This window comes from Polypterus senegalus, chromosome 6 (assembly GCF_016835505.1).
Source record: "Polypterus senegalus isolate Bchr_013 chromosome 6, ASM1683550v1, whole genome shotgun sequence".
NCBI lineage: Eukaryota > Metazoa > Chordata > Cladistia > Polypteriformes > Polypteridae > Polypterus > Polypterus senegalus.
The window spans coordinates 68970676-68992714 of NC_053159.1; the positions used below are offsets into that span (position 1 = coordinate 68970676).

Below are 22039 nucleotides of genomic sequence, written 5' to 3' on the forward strand. Positions count from 1 at the left end.
TGTTACATATATAAAAGTATATTTTGAGGATACTTGAAACTTATATTCAAGCAGGCTCTTGTTCAATGTTATTTCTTGCTGTTACCTAGTAACCTTATATATTCTAATCCTTCTTGTAACTGTAAGCATGTCTTATGGAATGCTTATTTGTGTTTAATTTTTCTCCATTTCTAGGGAATCCAAATGTCAACCGAAGTGAACAAGAAATTGCACCCATCAAGCTGCCCGAAATAACAGTTTTACCTCGTGTTTTCAGGGACGTTTCCGACATGCAGAAGATAAAGGAGAGGTTGCTTTTTGCTTCAAACAGAAGCACTAACTCTCCTAACAGTTACTGTCCGAGAGAGATGAGTAGTTTGAGTCATAACGAATCCAGAGAAGAAAGCATTCCTTCAAAATCTTTACCTGTTCAAGGCGAATTAGACAGCCCAACAACTATGTGCTCCATGTTAGAAATAGATGAGCAGCTCATTCAAGAAACGGATGGTGCCAATGTGAAAATTACAGTCGGTGAAGAAACTGAAAGGATTAGTGCTGTATCTATTTCCACAAAGAATAAATATGTAACAAAAGAAAGAAAGAGAAAGATGAGAAAAGGGATTAAAAAGACACAGGCCATTCTGAGAAAATCTAACATAGAATCCTCCGAAGTAATTAGTCCCAATAAACTGGAAATCATTTCAGATTTTAGGAATTTTAAATATGGAGATAGTAATTCAGCTTCTCTTTCCAATGATTGCATAGAAATAGATGAAACAAGTACAGGGGTGTCTACAGATAGTTTAGATCGAAAATATGTCTTTCAAGCAGTGACACATGGAGATGGGCAAGGTGCAGAAATCAAACCAAGCAGAAGGACATTTATAATATCACCTCACATGGGGAACTGCAGTAGTCAAGATAAAAAATATCTTGAAGATTTGGAAGAAGGACATACTTTAGCAGGTAAAAAGTCATCCTATGCCTGCTTAAATGAAGAACTGGAAGATAAAGCATCTGCAGATGGAGAGGGACTGTGTGAAATGGAAATTGCTAACAATGTGGAATATGAAGGCAATGAATTAAAAAAAAATTCTCATGCAGTTACAGATTCATTTGCCAAAGGATGTAAAAGCAAAAGAAAAACCTATATCATTTTAGGCTCTGAAAAAGGAGAAAAGAGCTGTAGAAGAACCTATGTATTGCCCCCCAAAGGGACCATGGCTAGTGATGCAAATAAGGAAGGAAATTCTGACACTAAAACTGTTTCAAGTAGTTCACAAAATGTGGAAATCGCATGCACTCTGGTTGAAGAGGACGCCAAACCTGATGAACTACTACCACAAGAAGTTCAAGGTATTGAATTTCCATTTGGTACAAAACGTAAAGACCCAAGAAGAACTTTTATTATTTCCAAATTAGTTGATGGCCCTAGAGAAGAAAAACAAACCCTACATCCCTGTAAGGCATCACATATTCCTAAACTGCGGAAGAAAAATAACACTGGTAGAGTAAAAGAGCAAAGAGCTGAAGAACAAAACATTAGAAATGTTTCACGGGTGCTTCTACCAAAAGACTTTCAGGCTTCATTGAGTGACCTTCAAGCAGTGGACAATGAAGGTAAAGAGTTTTCTATTAATGAGGCTGAAAAGTGGGAAGACAGAAGTACAATTTCAGATCCACACAGCGCTCAGAACTGTGCAATCACTGTCAAAGCAGGGAGTATTTCAAACGCTGAAGTGATGGGAACTGTTCATCCATCCTCGATATCTGATTTTTGTAAGCACAGTTCTCAGAATACACTCCCAGAGTGCTTTGAATTTTCAGAATTTCCTGTGGATAACCAGCAAGACTGTGATAAATGGACAGATCTGCAGCAAGATGTAATGTTGCATCAAGATAATGCCATTAGCATATTCAAACAGAAGAATAGAAGTGTTTCCCGACGAAAAGTAACTTCATGGGATAAACGGAAAAGAAGAACCTTTACAATTGAATTGTCACCACCCAGGCTTAACACCTGTAACGAGGAAGATTCCTCTAAATCACATGATAATGGTGATAGTGCTGTGAAGAATACAGGCAGAGGAACACATGAGGCCATTGAAGAGGAGCCTGAGGAGACTGGGATCGAGTTCCCATTTATTAAGAGCAATGATGACAGTGCCGAAGGACTTTCAGTACAATGGTCAAAAAGTAGGCAACGTTTAAGGAAAACCTTAATAGATAAAGCAGATATTCCACCACCAATAGTAAGGTTCAGAAAACAAAAGTCACTTCGTGCAGTTAGATTGAAGCCATCTAGACATTCTTCCTCATCCTTGGGGGATGAAGAATGTGAATATCTTACAGTGAAAACCAAAACGCATGAAGAATCCTATGATGGTGCCATAGATCTGGATAATGACAATGAAGGGGAAACTATTTCATCACCCCCTTGTAATAAGAGAAATTTTACAAATGAAGGAAGAAATTTGAAAATCGCCCACGTGCAGTGTAATGCTTCAAAGATTGGCTCTAAAAGCTATAACAAAAAATCACTCGACAATAATGATGGAAGAGAAACGGCTGTGAATACTGAGCCAAAAGTGTCCACAGCTTCAATGATAGAGTCCATTCAAAGGCTGCTTGATAAGACCATCTGCTCAAGTGAGGTGTCTTTACTTAACAAGGACACACCTGGACTTGATTCTTCAGAGGCAAAATTTAAAACAGAAGCAGAAGAATTCCTTCTTATAACAGAAAGGAACACCGAACAAAATGCAGGTATGCGCAATTATTAAGTTACTAGCTGTGCTACCCGTCTAAGATGGGCTGAAGTCTAAGTAATCAACGTAGAATGTTTGCAGTACACCTTACAATGCATTTGTCTCTGTTATATGCCATATGGTATGCAAAGATTACCTGTTTTAACACTGAAAATGGGAAAAGTGTCAAGAATGCTTTTCGAGCACCTGGAAATGTTTAGTTCTTCAGGCACTGTGAAGTGAATAACATCCATCTCCTTTCCAGATACTCTGTACAGCTTGTTATTCATTTACCACATTTAATATATTTTAAAATTTTTTAAATATAATTTCATCCTAAAGACTGTTCTATAGATTCATATCTTTTGATAGCCATTACGTTGCACATGCTTTAAGAAACAATATCCACCAGTTTTAACTAAACATCTTACTACTAGTTTTCTTCTGCAGATTGTTGTGATGTATTGCAAGTGTGAGTGCTGAAGTCGAAAAAACAACGGGAGAGTAAACCAATTTAAAATAAAAAGCCATTTCTTTATTCTTGGTGAGTTAGAGAGACTGCAGCCCAAACATGCCTCTGAAGAGACTGGAGCCCGCCCTAACTCCCCCAGTCTCCGTGCCACTGGCTGGTCAGAACAGACCTGCTTAAAAGAAAAAAATCCTCTTTATACTACCTAGCTTATTCATTAGCCAAAGAAATAATCATGACAGTTCATTTTGAGGTCATACTTAGATTGCTGTAAATTACGGCTACATACTGATTTATTACATGCAGGAGTGCCCAGTTTCTTACCAAAATAATGAGTTATCAGGGCACTCGCATTCCTAAAAATATGCTGTTATCAGCACACAGACACAAGACCAGTTTAAAGCAGGTTCTTATAGTTCAGTACATTAGTTATAAAGAAAATACATTCTTATAGCTTTAATATCTGTCTGGTTAGATTAATAAATCCTTATTTATTAATCCATAAGGGACATGTTTCTTATTATTTTAAACAAGAATTCAGAAACCGATGACATTGGTTTATAATATCACAGGGTCTTCTGTTAGTATCAAGAGGTCAGCATTTTCTCATAAAAGAATGTAAGCCAGTCTCATATTCTGTGCATAAACTTAATTCCTTTCCTACCTAAATGAAGATCAAATCATATAGAAGTAAAAAATCATATAGCTCTTTGCATCATGATTAATACAAAATACAGTCATTGGTATTTTGGGAGTTAAATACTTATAATCATTTGCGGTGGGCTGGCACCCTGCCTGGGGTCTGCTTCCTGCCTTGTGCCCTGTGTTGGCTGGGATTGGTTCCAGCAGACCCCCGCCACCTTGCAGTTAGGATATAGCAGGTTGGATAATGGATGGATAGATGGATTCTTATAATCATTACAGTTAATAATGTTTTTTCTGCTTTTTCACAACTTGCAAACCTACTTAGTTAACCAGGTTCATGCGGAAGGCACCTGTCCTTTCAGGTGGGTGCACAAGGCAGAAACCGACACGTGTGCTTGCTCACTTAAACAACCGGTATATTAGCAAAGTAAACTGCATGCCTTTGAAATGCGGGTGGAGCAAAGGGGAAAGCCATCAGTTAAAACTCAGATAAATATGAGAAAAATGTGCAAATGTCACACAAAAAAATAGTAGGGCTTTGATTTGGACCCAGGAGACTGGAAGTGGGAGGCAACATCTCTAACCACTATCAGTCAGATTGAATCAGTTAATGAACTTTGTATTCGTGTAGCTATATTTACATGTATGTAACATTAGTTCCTATAAAAAGTATTTACTCCCCTGGGTTTCATTTTTTTATTGTTAAACTAAAACGTCTGGTGTACTGACAAGACTATGTACGTAACAGTACAAACAGGCTTACTATTGAGATTGAATGTGAGTAGCGAGGGGCGGTTCACCACCCACCCACCACACAGTCACCTCCACTACAGTATGCAGCTTGCAGAGTGCGTCCCCCCACCAAGAACGAGCACGGTGCAGCCAAAGGCGTGTAGTGAATCACCCACCACTGCCCCCATTCAACAGGCAGCCACCCGAAGCACACTACAATGCTACCCCCTGCCGCCCCGTTCACCCTCAATGGCCTCTATTCAGCCACAACTGGGTCACAGCTTGCAGCATTACCATCCGCCTACCGAAAATGGGCAGCTGTGTGTAGTGGGCGGGCATTGAAATGGCTCCCCACCGCTCCATCCAGCCTGCATCTAGTCAGGAGCAGCATATATGTGTGTGTGTGTGTGTGTGTATGTATATATATATATATATATATATATATATATTATTATATAAAGGAACACTTTGAAAACACATCAGATCTCGATGGGAAAAAGAAATCCTCCTGGATATCTATACTGATATAGACTGGGTAATGTGTTAGGAACGAAAGGATGCCACATCGTTTGATGGAAATGAAACTGATCAACCTACAGAGCCCTGAATTCAAAGACGCCCCAAAAATCAGAGTGAAGAAATTATGTGGCAGGCTAGTCCATTTTGCCAAAATTTAATTGCAGCAACTCAAAATTGTACGTAGTAGTTTGTATGGCCCCTGTGTTCTTGTATACATGCCTGACAACATCGGTGCATGCTTCTAATGAGATGACCGATGGTGTTGTGGGGGATCTCCTCCCAGATCTGGACCAGGTCATCACTGAGCTCCTGGACAGTCTGAGGTGCAACCTGGTGTCATTGGATGGACCAAAACATAATGTCCCAGAGGTGTTCTATTGGATTTAGGTCAGGAAAGTGTGGTAGCCAGTCAATGGTATCAATTCCTTCATCCTCCAGGAACTGCCTTCATACTCTCACCACATGAGGCCAGGAATTGTCGTGCACCAGGAGCCACTGTACCAGCATAGGGTCTGACAATGGGTCCAAGGATTTCATCCTGATACCTAATGGCAGCCAAGGTGCCTTTGTCAAGCCTGTAGCGGTCTGTGTGACCCTCCATGGATATGCCTCCCCAGACAATCATTAACCCACCACCAAACTGCTCATGCTGAATGATGTTACAGGCAGCATAATGTTCTCCATGGCTTCTCCAGACCCTTTCACTTCTGTCACGTGCTCAGGGTGAACCTGCTCTCATCTGTAAAAAGCACAGGGCACCAGTGGTGCATCTGCCAATTCTGGTATTCTATGGCGAATGCCAATCGAGCTGCATGCTGCTGGGCAGTGAGCTAATGGCCCATTAGAGGACATGGGGCCCTTGGGTCACCCTCTTTCTGGTCGTTTGGTCAGAGACATTCACACCAGTGGCCTGCTGGAGGTAATTTTGTAGGGCTCTGGCAGTGCTCATCCTGTTCCTCCTTGCCCAAAGGAGCAGATACTGGTCCTGCTGATGGGCTATGGACCTTCTATGGCCCTCTCCAGCTCTCCTAGAGTAACTGCTTGTCTCCTAGAATCTCCTCCATGCCCTTGAGACTGTGCAGGGAGACGCAGCAAACCTTCTGGCAATGACACATATTGATGTGCCATCCTGGAGAAGTTGGATTACCTGTGCAACCTCTGTAGGGTCCAGGTATCGCCTCATGCTACCAGTAGTGACACTGACTGTAGCCAAATGCAAAACTAGTGAAGAAACAGTCAGAAAAGATGCAGTATATATATATATATATACATACATACTCAGCAAAAAAAGAAACGTCCCTTTTTCAGGACTGTGTATTTCAACAATAATGTTTTAAAAATCCAAATAACTTTACAGATCTTCATTGTAAAGGGTTTAAACAATGTTTTCCATGCACGTTCAATTAACCATAATCAATTAATTAACATGCACCTGTGGAATGGTCGTTAAGACCTTAACAGCTTACGGAACGTAGGCATTTAAGGTCACAGTTCTAAAAACGCAGAACACTAAAGAGACTTGTCTACCGACTGTGAAAAACACCCAAAGAAAGATGCCCAGGGTCCCTGCTCATCTGCGTGAACGTGCATTAGGCATGCTGCAGGGAGGCATGAGGACTGCTGATGTGGCTAGGGCAATAAATTGCCATGTCCGCACTGTGAGACGCCTAAGACAGTGCTACAGGGAGACAGGAAGGACAGCTGATCATCCTCGCAGTGGAAGACCATGTGTAACAACACCTGCACAGGATCGGTACATCCGAATATCACACCTGTGTGACAGGTACAGGATGGCCACAACAACTGCCCGAGTCACACCAGGAACACACAATCCCTCCATCAGTGCTCAGACTGTCCGCAATAGGCTGAGAGAGGCTGGACTGAGGGCTTGTAGGCCTGTTGTAAGGCAGGTCCTTACCAGACATCACCAGCAACAATGCTGCCTATGGGCACAAACCCACCTTCGTTGGACCAGACAGGAGTGGCAAAAAGTGCTCTTCACTGATGAGTCACGGTTTTGTCTCACCAGGGGTGATGGATGGATTTGTGTTTATCGTCGAAGGAATTAAGCACGTCTGGGACCTGTTGGATCACAGGGTGAGGGCTAGGGCCATTCCCCCCAGAAATGTCCAGGAACTTGCAGGTGCCTTGGTGGAAGAGTGGGGTAACATCTCACAGCAAGAACTGACAAATCTGGTCCAGTCCATGAGGAGGAGATGCACTGTAGTACTTCAAGCAGTTGGTGGACACACCAGATACTGATTGGTACTTTTGATTTTGAGCCTCCCTTCATTCAGGGACACATTGTGAAACATTTTTAGTTTATGTCTTATGGTGTTGACTCTTTTAGTGTTCATACAAATATTGAAAGTAAAACAGTTGAAAGTCAGAGGATGTTTCTTTTTTTGCTGAGTATATATATATATATATATATATACTGCTCAAAAGAATTAAAGGAACACTTTTTAATCAGAGTATAGCATAAAGTCAATGAAACTTATGGGATATTAAACTGGTCAGTTAAGTAGCAGAGGGGGTTGTTAATCAGTTTCAGCTGCTTTGGTATTAATGAAATTAACAACAGGTGCACTAGAGGGGCAACAATGAGAAGACCCCCAAAACAGGAATGGTTTAACAGGTGGAGGCCACTGACATTTTTCCCTCCTCATCTTTTCTGACTGTTTCTTCACTAGTTTTGCATTTGACTACAGTCAGTGTCACTACTGGTAGCATGAGGCGATACCTGGACCCTTCAGAGGTTGTACAGGTAGTCCAACTTCTCCAGGATGGCACATCAATACCTGTCATTGCCAGAAGGTTTGCTGTGTCTCCCTGCACAGTCTCAAGGGCATGGAGGAGATTCTAGGAGACAAGCAGTTACTCTAGGAGAGCTGGAGAGGGCCATAGAAGGTCCATAGCCCATCAGCAGGACCAGTATCTGCTCCTTTGGGCAAGGAGGAACAGGATGAGCACTGCCAGAGCCCTACAAAATGACCTCCAGCAGGCCACTGGTGTGAATGTCTCTGACCAAACAACCAGAAAGACTTCATGAGGGTGACCCAAGGGCCCCATGTCCTCTAATGGGCCCTGAGCTCACTGCCCAGCAGCATGCAGCTCGATTGGCATTCGCCATAGAATACCAGAATTGGCAGATGCACCGCTGGTGCCCTGTGCTTTTTACAGATGAGAGCAGGTTCACCCTGAGCACGTGACAGAAGTGAAAGGGTCTGGAGCAGCCATGGAGAACATTATGCTGCCTGTAACATCATTCAGCATGAGCAGTTTGGTGGTGGGTTAATGATTGTCTGGGGAGGCATATCCATGGAGGATCACACAGACCGCTACAGGCTTGACAAAGGCACCTTGGCTGCCATTAGGTATCAGGATGAAATCCTTGGACCCATTGTCTGACCCTAAGCTGGTACAGTGGCTCCTGGTGCACGACAATTCCTGGCCTCATGTGGTGAGAGTATGCTGGCAGTTCCTGGAGGATGAAGGAATTGATACCATTGACTGGCCACCACACTTTCCTGACTTAAATCCAATAGAACACCTCTGGGACATTATGTTTTGGTCCATCCAATGACACCAGGTTGCACCTCAGACTGTCCAGGAGCTCAGTGATGCCCTGGTCCAGATCTGGGAGGAGATCCCCCACAACACCATCTGTCATCTCATTAGAAGCATGCACCGATGTTGTCAGGCATGTATACAAGAACACAGGGGCCATACAAAGTGCTGTGTACAATTTTGAGTTGCTGCAATTAAATTTTGGCAAAATGGACTAGCCTGCCACATAATTTTTCACTCTGATTTTTGGGGCGTCTTTGAATTCAGGGCTCTGTAGGTTGATCATTTTCATTTCCATCAAACGATGCGGCATCCTTTCCTTCCTAACACATTACCCAGTCTATATCAGTATAGATATCCAGGAGGATTTCTTTTTCCCATTGAGATCTGATGTGTTCCTTAAATTTTTTTGAGCAGTTTATATATATATTATATATATATATATACACACACACACACACACACCTCCCCATGGAGATCTCAAATGGGCTCCCTCCTTTACTTGTGTTGATCAGAAGGGTTAGGGCCTGTCAGGTCTACTTTCTACTCTGTTCCATTCTGGCTCTTTGCTTTTAGCTCAGCACTGCTAGCATTTCATTTCAGTAATTTCCGCCAGAAGACCATTTCTGCCTGCTTGCTTAGCTGGATATTACCTTCATGCAAGCTGCTGCATGAAGTCTCAACCAAAAGCCCCTAAACCTCTCCACACCTGCAGCCCACCTTAACTGGCAGGTCCCATAATCTCCACACTCGGGCTGAAATTTCAGGTGTTTCTGTTTAAGTGAATGTGCCATCAGGTCTGTGCAAAGAGTTCTGGAAAAATATGGTATATAAAATATATACATTGAATTTGTGAAAGAGGTCAAGGGTCAGGATTACAAAAACTTCCAGTTAAGCCCTGGGGCAAAGCTGTAGTATGACTTTGAGTGTGTGTGTGTGTATATAAAATGATTTGTTTTGCTTTTTCTCTTTTTGTAACATTTCAGGTGGGAATGTACTGCAGAGCTTGACAAACACTGCTGAAAATCTGAGTGAGGATTCTTTGAATTCAAGAAAGCGTAGGAGAGCCGCAGCTGAGATCAACTACAAGGAGCCAAGCATGAACAAGTATGTTCAGTTGAGAGTAGTGGGGATGTCTGGAAAATTGTTTCAGACAGACTTGTATCAGTGTGTGTGTGTATTATGTGTGTATAAATATGCATAAAATATTCATAAGCTAGCTATGCTACCCATCTAAGAAGGTTGAAATCTAAGTAATCAATCAATGTTTGCAGTGCTCCGTTTATTGGAATGTATTTTGTCATGCATTGTGTTTGTCCTTCCAATAGGTGATGCATTACAAACATTTGTAGAATAAAATGCATTAACGCAAATGTCTCTGTTTTGTACCAGTTGGTATGGGTTCTGGAAAAGCAGTGTTAATGGCTCTGATGTCCCACCTATTCAAATGACAAATACAATGAATGCTTTATGTATATATTTATATATCTCAATGTATAATATATAAAAACTGAAAGTGTTTGTGATGTGCCATCTTTTGGAATGACAGATACATAGCAACCAAACGGGCACACAGACAGATACTTGTTTGAATTAAGGTGGATATTTGTATACTCTGCAAGTGTAATTGCTGTGATTTCTTTCTTTGTTTTCCTTCACTGCAGCAAGTTGCGGCGAGGAGATAAACACACAGACACACGTTTCTTACAGTCACCAGTCTTTAAAAATAAAGAAGGAAAGACTAAACAGAAGAAAGTTAAACTTGACATCAAAGCAACAAAGCATGCTCCAGTGGATCCTGAAAACATACTTTGAAAGGTTTATGATTTTATTGTCTGTTAAAGATTTTATTGTTCTATGTAAATTTCCATACAATATTAACTTGATATTTAAATTGTATGGTTTTTGTTCTAGAAATTAGTTTTATGCAAAACTGTGGTGGTTGTGAGTAACCTGAAATGGTGGATATGAAGTGTGGAGCTGGATGGGGGTCTCGACGGAGGATGAATGTGTGCTGATGTCTGGGAAGCATGATGGGAATAGCCAGTGTTAATGTTGTCTTTTGTTTAAAGCTGTTTGGCTGTAATAAGTTAAATGTTTTATGCTAATAAAGCACTGAATTGAAACAAACTGTTTTACTGGTTTTATTCAGAGCTGTTTCTATATTACTCCACCTTTTTGACACTTCATTCTCAGGAACACGTAGTCTAGTTCAAAGTTCAATGAGGCCACAGCCTGCGGTGGCAGGACTTCATTGTATCTTGGGGTCAGCTAGTGCTGAGTTTGCACATTTTCCCCACATCTGTGTGAATACTCATTCCAAAGACGCATGTTTAAGATTGATTGCCAAATCTGAACAGGCCATGTATTGGTGAGTGGGTGGTGCAAGCCCACTTTTCAGTTCCTGCCTTGCATTTGATGTTGCTAGAATAAGATGCACACTCCACAGTCTAGCAATAGATGAGAGGGGGTACCAGCTAATATTTCTTTTTTGCTTTGCGCCCTCCTGTCTTCTGTGGGGGAGAAGCGAAAGCTTTAGATTCATCAAAAAATTTCAGTCTGCGGTTTTTGATGGATCTTGACATTTTAGTGTCTCCTGATACCAAACACTTTGATATCCCGATGATGGGTGTGTGTCTGTGTGTCACAGTTTCTTGAGGATGGTCTAGAGCAGGGGTTCTCAATCACAGTCCTTGAGGGCCTCAATTGCTGCAGGTTTTTGCTCCAGCCCAATTGCTTAATAAGAAGCACGTCTTGCTCAAGTAACACTTCTGCTTCACTTTAGTTGTCTCGCTTGTTAAGATTTTGAACATTTCTTGCTTATTTTAGCCTTAAACAGCTGTATTCTTGGTTTTTAATTGCTCCTAATTAGCAATAAGATGCAAATGACAAAAGAAACCAGCATTTCTCCATTGAACTTGTTACCATTTACACCTGTGTGTATTTATCATGCATTATTGGGTTTAATGAAATACTTGGAAGGAAAGTGAAGGACTTTCTCATCCATTTTAGCCTTCAAATCATTTGGATGATATCCTTAAAAAGGAGAACAAAATCTAGGATATGAGAATTACCTGACATAGCAGAGTTAAAGCACTAACAAGCCATGAAATTAAATTATCAGCAAGAATCGCTTTCTAATTAAGCAACCAGGTAAGAACAAAAACCTGCGGCCCTCCAGAACTGTGATTGAGGACCCCTGGTCTAGAGCTAAAATGGCTGAATGGAAAAATGCCAAACTGATGTGGTGATTAGTTTTTGAGACAAATTGTGCAAGAGAAAGTGGTACTTTAGAGGAACCCTTAAATACTGTAATTAATTATGAATTATTCTCATCAACTGCTATCGTAATGACCTATTTTATGATCAAAAACATCAGCATCCGAGTAGTAAATAATTACTGTGATGTCATTGAAAGTTTCGGGTAACTTGGTTCCTAAGGTGCAAAGTCTGCTGACAGATCACATCTGAATTTTTTTTTTACTTAAAATCCATTCGTTCCCATAATACTCAGTGGTTTAATCTAGTCATGAATGTTAGCTGCCTGCTACACTCCAACACCTCCGCTCCTCAATGCAAGATTAAGGAAAACTTGACCAGCATGGTATGCTTCAAATGGCAAAATAACCCTGGAGAAGTAAAGGCCGCTGTGGGAGGTTGAAGTGATTCAAACCCCTTCCATTACTGTGGTTGGCCCCACAGAAGGTTGGCTTCATTCAGTTACTCTCCTTCCACCCAAAATACACTTTCTGTACTCACCCCTTAGTTTACAGCAGGACGATTTTCAATTAAGCTGGGGAGGCCCAAATGGGAAAAATCAAATTGTTACATAGAATGACATTCCTGTGTAGTCTTCATGGCCATAACTGCGTTTTCAGTGTAAATATTTACAAAGCACATAAAAAAAAAAAAAACAGTAAAAAGCAAACCTGTACATAAACCATACAGTGTTATGAATCTTTGGTTCAAGAAGATAAAGGTAGAGTAATTAAAACAAATGATAATAGCAGTATTAAAAGTAAGCTCATTGGAATTTTATGTTTTCTTAAGCCAATGTCAATTTGTTGGCAGGGATATCAGACATATTGGCTGTGCTTTGTAAACTTGGTGCCAGAGTATGTCATATTACACACCTAGAAATCCCAGGGTATGTCAAGTTTGGTAACTGCATGGTGACTTTCTAGCAGTTTTCAACAAAGTGTCACAGGCTTACTCCTTACCTGACAGTCAATAACAGGCTGCGTGACGGTGGCGGAGCTGTTGCTGTGTGAAGGGTATGGTAAGTTTAGCCAAAATATCTGTGTTTTTTTTTTTTTTTTCCCCTCACATTCTGTCATGGTGCATAAAACATGTGACATCAGACACTTACACAATTTCCTTGCGTCTGCATTGCATGCCTGGCAGAGCACTCATCTGCTGTCAGCTCCTTCACACACAGAGTCCACTACTATGACTTGAAAATTACCAGCCTTCTCGTTTAAGTCCAAGTTCTTTCTTCACAGTCATGGTATACAGTATATTAGATTTCCACATGAAATTACATTCTAAAGTGAACCATATCTTATAAATGAAAAACAAATGAATCTACACTTGTGCATTTTAATAGAGCTTACAGGTACCAGTGTCCTGCTGTGAAAAATGCCCTAAAACTTACAGAACATGATCATTATTGAATCCAGCATTATTCTTGAGTATTGATCTTCATCTTGAGGTTGTACACATGCTGAAAAACACCATATCCATGTTGTTTTAAGAGAGTAAAAGAACAAAAAACAACCCTCTGTTGTGACATTCAGCCATTTTTAAAAGGAGAGCAGCCGTTCACTTTATTCTACCACTCCTCTTCCTCCATGGCCCCCCTCAAAAATTTCACCTCCTAAAGTCATCACCAATTGCTGCTATTGACACTGAATGTTGATGCCCAGAAGTGAACTGCTGCCTCTGTTCTTTAGACAACTAGACAATAACTGCAGATGTCGCAGCAAATTCACAATGTGGAAGTTTATTTATTAAGATTATCCAGGAGCTGCACACATCGCAGACTTATTTAGCTACAACCTATTTAGTTGGCTTATTATACTTGATGCATTAATATTTTTAGGTGTGTTTCTTATAATGTACAAAGCACCTATTGTGAATGGCATGTCTGTCTGTCTGCCTAATTGAAACAACTTGCCCCGTGGACCAGTTTTACTGAAATGTGGCACACTTATTCTTCAAGGACATTCGCCAAGAGAGTTACATTTTCACTGCGATATCTCCGCACTGTACACAGCTTTAACACTCTAAGCGTCTTCTTGTAAGTCTTAGTTTACTGTTTCCATTTTACCTTGACAGAGATTATACCATCTTGTAGGTTTTGTACATTGCCCTCTTTCTCAACACGATAGAAGCAACTGACGGCGAACAAGTCCTCGAGTCAAATTCTTGACGAAGCCGCCGAATGCGAGCACGGGAAGAAAGTCGCGGTCACTGCCGGCTGTTTGCGCGCGCCAACACCGCTGCATGCCCCTACCTTCGGCCGATGCCCTCATTAATAACAGGTAACTTAAACGATCTTTCTGCCCGTAAAAGCATAAAATGCAAGCAAGGAAAACAAGCGGTCATCTAGATATGAATGAAGTACCCTGTGAAGTGTAAGCCGTTGTGCGCACAGCAAATAAACACGTAGTCGGTACTGTTTACCCTACACTAAATCATGCTCACAGCTCCATTATCTGCACGTCATAGGCTAATGACTCTCGGTTTCACTGTCACTGTAAATTACTGGGGCAGCCAGACGCCCAAATGTCGATATAATATAAGACTAATAATAAAAGGGAAAGTTTAATCAAGTGTTCAGTTTGAACGGCATTGCCAAAACGATCAAGATTCAGACGAAAACAGAGCACTGCCGTTTATACAGTACGTGTCCACTGTGTGCAGGCAGACGTGCTCATGTGTGCCCTAAAGCCTCCGCGTCTACGATGACACAAAGCAGCCATTAAACATATGAGGACTGACATACAACTTACGCAAATGTCTCGGTTTGGGACCTGCATAATAGATAGATAGATAGATAGATAGATAGATAGATAGATAAGGCATAATATGATAGATAGATAGATAGGAAAGGTCCTACTAGATAGATAGATAGATAGATAGATAGATAGAAAAGGCATTATATGATAGATACAGATAGATAGATTTACTGTCCGAAAAACACTCCACTGTAGACAGAAAGCAACGAGAAAGGCATTCGAAGTACTGATAGGTATGTAAGGCACTCCACCGTGGAGAAGGACATAACAAAGGCACTAAATAATAGAAACAAACAGACAGCCAGACGGTGTTATTTCCTTTCTTGTCGCGCTATGAACGCCCCGTCGCCCTTTTAGCAAAGACCCATAGCTGCGCGGCTCGCTCCCGGCTATTTGATGAATCTGCCGTTCTCTTATCATGGATTAATGGATGAAAGGTTCTCATTTTGTAGTATAAAAGCAGCGAGTGGCTGAAATGTGCCAACTAGGACACCAGAAGTGATGAATCAGGGATTTATGTATAGAGACAGATCAGAACTTTAGCAGCCCTGTCGATGTTAAAATCCTATTCATTATAATAACAAAACGTGCATTTTATAATGGCGGGATATAAAAACGAACCCTAGGCTTGGTGCCATAAGCGAACAGATCAAAACCGTGGAGAGAAGCCGAACAAGATGAGCAAGGTAAGTGGGCAAATGTGACTCTCCATCACCGTCTAGTCCGAATGGGGAGAGCTAAAGCTAAACCAGCCAGTTAAAAGCAAAGGAGCTGTTTTCTGGTTTTACTCGCACGTGCACTTCTGGACTGATGTTCTTGTTGCTCTTCTCTGCTTAGTGAACATTTTGAGGCTGTGTCAGATACTCAAACTGGGAAGTCCTGCCTTCTCGCAGCTCCACTGGACGGATTTTTTCAGTTTCCTTCTACTTGCTAAGACGTTAATCTCAGATCATTGCTGTTTTCTCAACCAAGTGAGCCGCTTGGGCCCCACAGATAAAGACGCTTTGCGCCAACAGGCAACTCCGTTAACTTTAACACAGAGAAGCAAATTAAACGCGCGATCAGTTCACATTTAGAGCTTAAAGTGTTCTCTCCGAGTTTGAGCTTTTCTTTGATTGTTTAGATTCTCGTGTGGTTTAGACACATTTCTTAGGGTCCATGAGTGTGCCACAAGATGGTGGTGGTGGTCCGTCCGCAATACTTACTGAAGGTCTGAAGGTCACGGCTCCGTCTACGGCTAAAAGAAAAAGGAATACATGAAAATAAATTGCCCAATTTTAATACATACCGAGTTTTCTTAACTATTTTTGATACAGGCTATAACATCCAAAAAACAATCGGGACACAGCCTGGGGGCGCAGTGCTAAGCGCCATGTCCCACTTCTAAAAATCACAGTTCTTTAATTGCACTTTAGTGGGTTGTGTGGTTCCTTGTAGAGCTATTGCTTAACAAAGAACCATTTCACTCTTGAAGGGTACGTTGCATACACATTTAGTTATTTGGGCTTCGAAAAAGTTTCTAATGCCTTCAAAAGACAGACAGTCCTTAATGTATATTGGGCTACCTAGGAACATACTGACAGATTAAGAAACACCTGAACTTAGTTTGTATGCAGCAAGAGTCTTTTTAACATCGGGAATCCACTGATATTTCTCAGGTCTGTTCTCATCTATTTATAGTTAGTTATGAAGCCTGGAATAGATCTAAATAAATAAAATCTCCTTCTTAAACCTTCATATGGCAGACACCTTTGTTTTTGAGTGCAGAGTCAGAATCCAAGTCGCTTTCTGCTTGACTTTAACCCTCACATTCCAAAGTCATTTAAAGTTAAGTTTAAAATCAGGGCTCTCCAAAGTCTGTTAGTGTCTTGTGTTAGCTCACATCTCTAAACTGCATGAAGCAGGTCTAGAAATGAACATAAGGTTGGATGATAACAAAAAATGGACAAAAGCTCAATCAGCTCCACAGGATTTGATGATGACTACATGTGAGACCCCAAGATTGAGTGGCTGACAGATGGGATGCTTGCCCTGCCAAACAAACCCAGTTACACCAGGATGCAAATTCAGGCAGCAGAACCTAACTCTCCTGTTCTCAGGCTTTGATTTTGCTCATCAGACTGTTCAACGTGATGTGATGGTTTTAAGAAACAACATGGTGGCAACAACCTCCGGTGGGCTGTTGCCCTGCCTGAGGTTTGTTTCCTACCTTGCGCCCTGTGTTGGCTGGGATTGGCTCCAGCAGACCCCTGTGACTCTGTAGTTAGAATATAGTGGGTTTGATAATGGATGGATGGCAACAATTTAAATCTCTGTTCTTGAATTTCAGATTACATTCTATGAAGACAAGAACTTCCAGGGCCGCTCCTATGAGTGTAACACCGACTGTGCAGATATGCACTCCTACCTGAGCCGTTGCAACTCAGTGCGGGTGGACAGTGGCTGCTGGGTCCTCTACGAACGGCCCAACTACATGGGCTACCAGTATGTCCTGACTAGGGGCGAGTACCCCGAGTACCAGCGCTGGATGGGTTTCAATGACTGCATCAGGTCCTGTCGCACATTCACCTATGTAAGTCTTGACTTTGTGGTTTTCCTAGGAACAAAATAAAAGATGGGTGGTGAATAAACAAAGGGCAGGTAATTCTGACAGATGGTGCTGGAGCAGCGAGTTAGTGAGATTTTAATTCTGCATAATAATCAGATGTTTTAGAGAACTATGAGCAAGTGTGGATGCATGCCCGATACTGTCTTGATCAATCCAGATCGAGTGGATGTCTTAGGCTGGCACAGTTACCTCTACGGACCCAATCCTGACCAGTTCACACATTCTCCTTATGTCCATTAAAGCTAGTCAGATATTCAAATTTCCTCTCACATCTCAAACATGTCCAATTGTAAGTCAACCAGCGACTCAAAAAACTGTTGTATGCATGTGAGCCTGGTGGCCCAGCCAATGCTGTACTGACAACTCCTGAGCTAAGTGGCCATTTTTGGAATGGCTAAGGGGTACACAGCAAGGCAAAAATCTTAAGTCGAGGGACGATCAAGAGATCACTCCATTTGATCTTATCTAAAGCGTTCCAGTGGCCAGTGCCATGTCAGAGGATGTTCTGCTTGTACCTGTCATGTTACCCTTGCTTGTAGGTCAATGAATCAGGTGATGAGGCATCAGGTATTTCCTAGGAACATCCCATACATCAGCCCTGATAAGATTTCACGACTTACTCTTAAAATGTCAAGTGCTTTAGATGGGACAAAGTTCTCATTCAGGTAACTGATGTCCAGGTGGGTGTTACAAAGTGGTCTTTACTGAACACAGATCTTTGGTAGTTGTGCTTCAGTGCTCAATGTTTAACCACCAGTCACAGAAGTTCTTCCAAAAGCAGAGACAGAGCTCTGGTGACCATGAAGCTCACTCTTATGTTAGCTCACTTTAGTGGTGCATTCACCTTTGAAGTACAGAAAAATACAGCATAAACTATGCTGCTTAGACAAATGAACGACTAGTGCAGCATGTCCAGAAAAGGAAGTGCTTATGTACTGTAGGTAGCATTCTTGGCTGGTTTTGATTTCAAGTGCGTTGGTTTGGTACTTAAAAACCATTCATAAAGTAGCCATGAACAGAGCTCCTGTGTAGGCCCTAGTCCTGATGCACAGAAGAACATTTAGTTTTGAGTTCTAAACCCAGCATTCTCCTTCTGTTTCTGCGGGTCATTTTCTGGATGCAACCAGAATGACCAGTTGTCTGGTTGGACGTCCTTCCCTTTTTATGGGGCAGTGGTTGTATTCAAACCCCAGGTCACAGGCGTGATTCTAATATCGACATTATAAAAATTGTAAAGATGGAAAACAATTTGACAACACATGAATTATTAAGAGCCAACTAACTGATCATCACCCCTGCCCTTTAATGTCCACACAAGTAACAACACCCAGGACCCTATCCTGTTTTGCTTCCAGAATAATCTTGTCCTTGTATAAATTAATGGCAGGATGCGATCTAAAGATGCATCAATCTGTTTCACTGCCCAGGTTGTACTCTTTTGTCTCCATGCCATTCCACATGCTCACTTGACAACAAGGACACATTAGACAATTAGTTTGCCATTTTATACGTCAGAACTTGTGGGAAGATCCAACATTTGTAAAGTCCAGATTTTCAAAGTCACAAACTGGAACACTATTTATGAATCAAACAATACAATTTATTTTTGTATAGCTCAAAATCACAGAAGTGCAGCAATGGGCTTTCAATGGGGCCTGGCTTTTGACTGCCCCCTAGCCTTGACTCTCTTAGAAGACAAGGAAAAAAAGAAACCCTTGTAGGAAACCTTGGGAAAGGCAGTTCAAAGAGAGACCCCTTTCAAGGTAGGCTGGGCGTGCAGTGGGTGTTAAAAAAGGGGATAAATACATGTACAACACACAGAACACAAGTAATACTCAATACAATATAACAGGACAATAGAAATCTTACAAGTACAGAGCAGATTTCAACAGTAGACGATATCACACAATAGGATTTGGATCCAAACAATTAAATGGTGTGAACGGGGGTCCCCCGTTGGAGTTTTGTGTATGTTGGTAGGTGAATGTTAAATTAAAGAGTTGGGAGTGGGTGATAGGGAACAATTCTTAAATCCAAATTCCTCTTAATTCCCAGTTCTCTTCTGTGAGGATTCAAACGATCATAGAAAAAATATATTTAATAAAGATGCCTCTGGAGAACACCAGGCAAGATGTTATTCTTGGTCTGTAATCAAAGATATGCCAGCAATTCTTTGTTAAGACAAACCTTTTATAGATTTGAACATACAAGGCCATCTTTAGCATACAGATGATAGCATGCAAGCTATAGGCAAGTGTTATGAAGAAACTTTGAGAAGGCAGACTTGCAATACGCTGTAGTCGCTGTGGTGTGTCGGTTTGAACACAGGAACTAATCCAATCATTTCAGGAACATCGCTTTAATGTTGAGATGCCAAAATTTCACATGAAGTAGAACAACTGTACAGGTAGGTGAGTAGGTGTATGTGTGGTTCTAACAGGCAAACAACAAAATAAGACATTTAGTACATATATACATGTTATCTCACTATGCTATACACAAATGTCCAATAGGTGGCACTATAGCTTCACACTTTCAATGTAAGGTGTTTGCAATTACAATTTCAATGTGGTAATTAAAAATACTAAAATGGTTCAGGTATTAACATGAGATTTGTAAGGGTCTCAGTAAGCCCCCGTGACATAAAGGTTAGCACAGATTTACTTTTCATTGCCCACTATTTAATTGGGAATCATCAAGTCATTTCTCTCTAGAGAAAAGTACAAGGAGAGCAACGGGTGAGCATGTCTGAGACTTTTTTTTTTTTTTAATCAAAAATATAGATGCATTGCTGAATGTTCCAAGTTGTGACTGGTGAAATCAAACTGTATTAATGTAAATGGATTCCTATGACCCAAAGGAAATTTAATCCATCCACCCTTCGTCCTTCCTGTGGGGAAACTGGAATCTATCCCAGCAAGCATTGGGTGCAAGGCAGGGACAAAACTGGCCAGGGTGAAAGTCCATTACAGGGTGAACACTCACACAGGCCACTTTAGTAGCACCAGTCCACCTACTTGCATGCCATTGGACTGTGATTTTCCTTCTTTTTTCTTGTCACAGCCTAGTGGAGGACCATACAGAGTGAGAATTTATGAACGCCCAGAATTTGAAGGCCAGATGATGGAGTTTGTCGACGACTGCGAGTCAGTGCAAGATCATTTCCGTTCTCGCGACGTCTACTCCTGCAATGTCATGGATGGCTACTGGACCTTCTATGAACATTCCACCTTCAAAGGAAGACAGTACTTCTTGAGGCCTGGAGAATACCGGAAGTTTAGTGACTGGGGAGCAAACTGTGCATCTATTGGATCATTCCGAAGAATTACTGAATTTTAATTTTATTTTACTAAAAGAGCTTATACTCATGGCACAGCCAATAAAAATTTAAAAGTACAAGAAGTGTAACACTTATTTTTGCATTAATGTGAATTTTTACAGTATAATGATGAAATTTGTTATGGTGGGGTCCTAGGGTGACCCTGTTCTCTGCTTTATACTCTTAATTACATAGACATGAACAAAATACCCCCAAGTCCATGCTATAGCCTTCATATGTTACACTGCCTTGTGCAACAAGATAGAGCACTTAAGCAGGCAGGACAGAAAATTCTACATGTATTCTCATGTATTATAGATAATATGCCCAAAACATAAGAAAAGTACAAATGTGATTATTGGTCAAAATAAAGAATCTGACAACAGGCTGCTAGGTGGTTTGCTTTGTTGATAAGTTTCTACTGCAACATAGTCTGGCATGGCCTCTGCTGATGGCAGAGATGGGGAGATTCTTTGTTACCCTGTCTGGCTTCCATGATGTGGCTCCTGGACCAATGGGATATCACAATGCAATGCAATGCGACTTTCTGCTTTATTCCAGCCCATGCTTATTTTGCTAAAACTGAACTCCACTTCCACAGGGTCATAAACTCATCATATCCCTTCCACTCCATGCTAGCCTTTTTACTGGCCTGTTAACAGCCTTTCATCCCAGCCTCCCTGTACTCCCACCTTTTTTAGCTGCTCTGTTGATTCCTGTTTTTTAACAAGTCTTTCCTAAGATTTTATCTATACTAGTTATCTCTTTTATAAGCACAACAATTGGGTTCTAAAGTATTATTTTTTATCATATTACTAGATGATTACCCAGAGGCTTCACTCAGTGAATGCAAGGGAAAAAATAAAATGTAGTATATAAATTATTAAACAGTAAAACATTAACATGTAAGAAGTAAAGATACATTGATCAGTACTGGAGTTCTTTCAGGTAAAGTACATTTTAAAGGTGCAGGTAAGTAGCACTAACAGCAGCTTAAATGTATTTCGATCATCTCTCAGTAGCAGATCCCTTGTGAAAGGCGCTACACGACCGCTGTGGTATAGAAATTACATTTTCTATGTGATCTTACAAATTTCTGCCTGACAACCTTGCACTACGTGCCTGTGATTTAAGAGAAAAATTATTCTGAGAAATGTGGACGCTGCCGTTCCGGGCTTAACGGGCAGAAGGTCCAAACAATTCCCAAGTCCAAAACTTAACATGAAGAGGTCGGTACATCTTCTCAGATGTAAACCCTCCATCTTCTTAAAAGAATTCATCACAAAAGCAACCTTGAATGTTACGGGGTTTTAGTGACCTGAACTCAACTTAAGGGACAGTAAGTAGTCGTGAAGCACAATTTAAAAAGGGAGTTTTGCTTCGATGGCGCCGATCACACTCATTCGCAAAGATTTTCACTCTCCCAGGAGC

The 22039-nt window shown here is 41.2% G+C and overlaps 2 protein-coding genes across 4 annotated transcripts in view; both read left to right on the forward strand.

Annotated features, from left to right (window-relative positions):
• LOC120531141 overlaps nucleotides 1-10785 on the forward strand; it is a 42162-nt gene extending 31377 nt beyond the window's left edge. For all 3 annotated transcript variants that reach the window (XM_039756276.1, XM_039756277.1, XM_039756278.1), the window contains 3 exons: nucleotides 175-2745; nucleotides 9648-9768; nucleotides 10326-10785. In XM_039756276.1, the coding sequence (XP_039612210.1) occupies nucleotides 175-2745; nucleotides 9648-9768; nucleotides 10326-10476 (2843 nt within the window). In that variant the 3' untranslated portion in view covers nucleotides 10477-10785. The remainder of the gene's footprint in view (nucleotides 1-174; nucleotides 2746-9647; nucleotides 9769-10325) is intronic.
• A 4094-nt stretch (nucleotides 10786-14879) lies between these two features.
• On the forward strand, nucleotides 14880-20920 carry LOC120530541 (gamma-crystallin M2-like). Its single transcript, XM_039754968.1, has 3 exons — nucleotides 14880-15367; nucleotides 17011-17253; nucleotides 20353-20920. Exons 1-3 carry the CDS (start codon nucleotides 15359-15361, stop codon nucleotides 20626-20628), a joined length of 528 nt encoding a protein of 175 aa, XP_039610902.1. The 5' UTR covers nucleotides 14880-15358; the 3' UTR covers nucleotides 20629-20920.
• The last annotated feature ends 1119 nt before the right edge of the window (nucleotides 20921-22039 follow it).